Genomic DNA, 4,377 nt, shown 5'->3' on the forward strand with positions numbered 1-4,377 from the left:
ATGTACAAGAGAGGATCAGGGCTCATGAAATTGAGATCCAAAGGCTGAAGTGTGATCAGGAGATGCACTAGACACCAAGGACCCAATAAGTAGCAAGATGGAGGAATTTTTCTCCAATCGTAGACCTGGAAGATCCAACGCCAAGGCGGGGAGCTGCAACCCCAAGGGCTGATCCAAGTGATTTGATGCCCCTAGGAGACCCCGATAATCCAAACCCGCCATTCACCAAAGAGATAATGGATGCTCATATCTCAAGGAAGTTTAAGATGACCACCATCAAAGCATATGATTGTACTGGCGATCCTGCAAATCATGTCCAAGACGTTCTCCAATGCCCTCCTACTACTACCTTTGAATGACGGTATTAAGTGTCAGGCCTTTCCCTAAACTCTGTCTAGCATGGCCCAAAGGTGGGACAGCCGTCTACCCCTAACTCGGTTGGGTCTTTCAAAAATTTGAGTCAAAATTTCAACAAGCAGTACATCAGTGGAAAAGTGCATGAAAAAAGCTCAGCTTCCCTCATGAGTATTGTTCAGGAAGTAAAGGAGTCCCTTACAGATTACTTGAATCAATTCACAAAGGAGGCCTTGAAGGTCCCGGCTCTTGATGATAAGGTGGTTATGATTGATTTACAGCAAGGGACTAAAGATGATTTTTTCAAGATGTCTCTAGCTAAGCGTCCACTAGAGAATATGTTACAGCTCTAGAGTAAGGCCGGAAAGTAAATCCAGGTTGAGGAAAGTATGAAAAAGACAGTAGTAGGAAACGAGCCCAATGGTGACAAGAAGTGGAAGATAGATCAAGAGTATGATGCCAAGGAAAAATATCTTCGAACTGGAAAAAACTCTGACTCCACTTCCAAGAAGAATCAATCACCAAGGTTCACTGAATATGCAAATTGAACGCTCCAAAGAGCCAAATCCTTATGGAAATTGAGAAGGACAAAGAGTTCAGATGGCCAAAGCCACTAAGGGAGACCGTGAAAAAAGAGACAAGGGTCGATACTTTAGGTTCCATAGAGATATTGGTCATGGTATCGATGATTGTAGACAACTCAAGGATGAGATTGAGTATTTGATCCGAATAGGAAAATTTGGACGCTTCACCAAGGGTGAAGAGGCTAGAGGCCAAAAAAAAGATAATGATCGAAGAGACGATGACCGAAGGGGTAACGACCGAGATCGTAACCCTCATCCCCCAGGGTCAGTAATTAACATGTTCTCAGGAGGCCCGACAGCAGCTGAGACTACAAGGAACTCTCGGAAAGCTTACGCGAGAGAAGTTATGAGTACAGTCGGAGAGCCGCCTAAGTGTTCTAAGACAGAGATGACACTTGAGTTCAGCGACCTCGACCTAGAAGGTTTGAAGTTTCCTCAAGATGACCCTCTAGTTATTACTCCGATAATTGGAAATTGTCTTATTATGAGGGTCCTAGTTGAGAATGGAGCTTTCGTGGAAATTTATGTTCCATGATACATTTCTAAGGATGGGGTACAATGACTACCAACTAACTCCATCCAGTGCACCCATCAATGGGTTTAACCAAGTGGAATGCCAATTCGAAGGAGAAATACAACTTCTCGTGACTATCGGGAAAGATCACAGAGAGGCCACACATATGTTAAACTTTCAGGTTGTTAAGGCAGCCTCTACTTACAACGCTATCATGGGAAGAACATGGATTCATGCGTTCAAGGCCGTGCCCTCCACGTACCATATGGTACTGAATTTCCCGACTAGAAATGATGTCAGTGAGGCAAAAAAAGATCTGAAAATGGTCCTCAGTTGCTATGTTGTAGCACTTAGGCCCGATGGAACTGGGGGCCAGGTTTTCCCCATAGAAGACTTCAATGTCTGCGAGAATAAAGAACTTCGGGGGAAGCCATAGGAGGACTTAGTCCCAATTCCCCTAGACTCCTTAGACCCGGAGAAGGTCACATATATTGGAGCATCTTTGAACAAGCCCCTGAAGAGCTAATTGACAACTTTCTTACAAGAGAACAATGATGTGCTTGCTTGGATGATAGCTGATATGCTGGGATTGACACCAAAATTATAGCTAATAAGTTGAACATCGATCCAACTCGGAAGGCCGTGAATCTGAAGAAAAGAACTTATGCCCCTGACAGGCTGGAAACCATTAAAAAGGTGGTCGAGAAGCTCCTTGAAGCTGGATTCATAGATGAAGTGCAATTCCCTGAGTGGTTGGCCAACTCCGTAATGGTCAAGAAGGCCAATATGAAGTAAAGAATGTGCATCAACTTCATTGACTTGAATGATGCACGCCCTAAGGACTGCTACCCCCACCAAGGATTGATACCCTGATCGATGCCATAGATGGGCACGAGATGCTGACCTTCATGGATGGCTTTGGCGGTTACAATCAGATCAAAATGCACAAAGATGACACTCACAAGGTATCTTTTTTAACCAACTTTAGTGTCTTTTGCTATCTTGTTATGGCTTTTGGACTTAAGAATGCAGGAGCTACTTACCAAAGATTGGTGAATAAGATATTTGCCCATCTAATTGGAAAACCATGGAGGTCTATGTTGATGACATGTTAGTCAAAAGCCTAGTCAAGGACGATCATATAAATCACCTCAGGGATGCATTCGAAGTGCTGAGGCACCACAAGATGACGTTCAACTCTGCCAAGTGCGTCTTTGGTGTTGTATCTGGAAATTTTTTGGGGCACATGGTCTCAAAAAGCGGAATCGAGGCCAATCCTGATAATATTAAGGCCATACTGGATATGGAGACACCACACTCCATCAAGGATGGTCTGAAGCTAAATGGAAGAATTGCAGCTTTGGGGAGGTTTATCTCCAATTCTGGAGACAAATGCTCGCCCTTTTTCAAAACCTTTAAGAAGGTGAAGAATTTTAAATGGATAGCTGAGAGCCAAGATTCCTTTGAATGGCTAAAGAAGTACATGACTGAGGCCCCGTTGTTGGCCAAACTAAGTTCAGAGGACATCCTTTACTTATACCTTGCGGTCTCTAAACAAGCTGTGAGTGTAGTCCTGATAAAGGAAGAACAAAAACTCCAGAAGTCTGTCTACTATTTGAGCAAGGTGCTACACGGAGTAGAGTTAAACTATTACACCACTAAAAAGTTTGCGTTTTCCCTAGTCACAGCCTCGAGGAAGTTGAGACCATACTTCCAGGCTCACAAGATCGAAGTCCTAACGGACCAACCTTTAAGGAACATTCTTCAAAGCCCGAAAGCAAGTGGAAGACTCATCAAGTGGACGATTGATTTGGGTGAATTGGACATCAAATACAAGACACGAATAGCCATCAAGGCTCATGCCTTAGCAGACTCCATAGTCGAATGCTCCATTAGCGACCAAGAAGTCGGGGGCAAGAAATAATAACCCTAGAAGGAAAAGAGAAATAGAAAGACGAAGGTGTGACGCTGAAAGAGTATTGGGTTCTCTATTTTGACGGAGCATCTAAAACAAAAAATAGTGGTACAGTCCTGGTCTTGTAAAGCCCTGAAGGATTCATGATTGAGTATGCTTTAAAGTTGGACTTCCTAACTACGAACAATGAAGCAAAATACGAAGCTTTGATAGCCGGCTTAGGCTTGGCTAGAGTCGTGAGGGCCAAAAACCTTAAAATTTTTGGAGATTTAAGGCTTGTGGTTGCTCAAGTCAATGGAGAGTTTGAGGCAAATGATGATACAATGGCCATGTACTTGAGAGTCGTGAAGGGAATACTGACTCAATTTGATGAATGGCACGTTGAACATGTTCCGAGAGAGGAGAACACTACTGCTGATGCCCTATCTAAGTTTGCCTCATTTGAAATCAAGAACTACCCCAGAAGTATCTACTTCCAGGTCCTGAAGACCCCTACTATACATGTCTTAAATTTGATAGCATCAATTGGTGTGGCGAGTTGTTGGATAGATCCAATCAGTACACACCTTGAGACTAGATGGCCCCCCGACGATGCCTAGGAAGCACGTAAGTTGTCAGTGAGAGCATTGCGATATTTTTTAATTGAAGGCCTCATGTATAAAAGGTCTTTCATCATTCCATATTTAAAGTTTGTACAAAAAGAACAACATTCATAGTTTGATCAGCATTTTCCTTTTTAGTCTCAGATCTAAGATTGACTTCGTTAAGATCTTTTCTCAACTTATGACAGCTTGTCATAACCTTCATATTGCAAGGAATGCAATCATACTTATCACATATGGAATATGGATCTTCAGCCAGTGCCTCATTGTACTTGCATGCTCCAACCTTTGGCTCACTAACATACTTTCTACAAATGTGAGTTAGATGATTTGTTGAGCCACATTTATGACATTGCTTCCTTGGAGCATCTACAACATAAGCATAATTGTTCTTCTTCCTTTTCCTAG

The 4,377-nt window shown here is 42.8% G+C and overlaps 2 protein-coding genes across 2 annotated transcripts; both read left to right on the forward strand.

The window, feature by feature from the left end:
* The first annotated feature begins 954 nt into the window (after positions 1-954).
* LOC141693970 (uncharacterized) lies at positions 955-1,473 on the forward strand. Its single transcript, XM_074499170.1, has one exon. It carries the CDS (start codon positions 955-957, stop codon positions 1,471-1,473), a length of 519 nt encoding a protein of 172 aa, XP_074355271.1.
* Positions 1,474-1,486: 13 nt separating this feature from the next.
* On the forward strand, positions 1,487-1,888 carry LOC141693976 (uncharacterized). Its single transcript, XM_074499181.1, has one exon. The coding sequence runs from the start codon at positions 1,487-1,489 to the stop codon at positions 1,886-1,888; it is 402 nt and encodes a 133-aa protein (XP_074355282.1).
* The last annotated feature ends 2,489 nt before the right edge of the window (positions 1,889-4,377 follow it).

The sequence above is a fragment of the Apium graveolens genome, chromosome 2 (assembly GCF_009905375.1).
Source record: "Apium graveolens cultivar Ventura chromosome 2, ASM990537v1, whole genome shotgun sequence".
Classification (NCBI taxonomy): Eukaryota; Viridiplantae; Streptophyta; class Magnoliopsida; order Apiales; family Apiaceae; genus Apium; species Apium graveolens.

Excerpts from the sequence above, each read along its gene's own strand:
- LOC141693970 (XM_074499170.1), top strand. The coding sequence starts at position 955 with ATGGCCAAAGCCACTAAGGGAGACCGTGAAAAAAGAGACAAGGGTCGA.
- LOC141693976 (XM_074499181.1), top strand. The coding sequence starts at position 1,487 with ATGGGGTACAATGACTACCAACTAACTCCATCCAGTGCACCCATCAAT.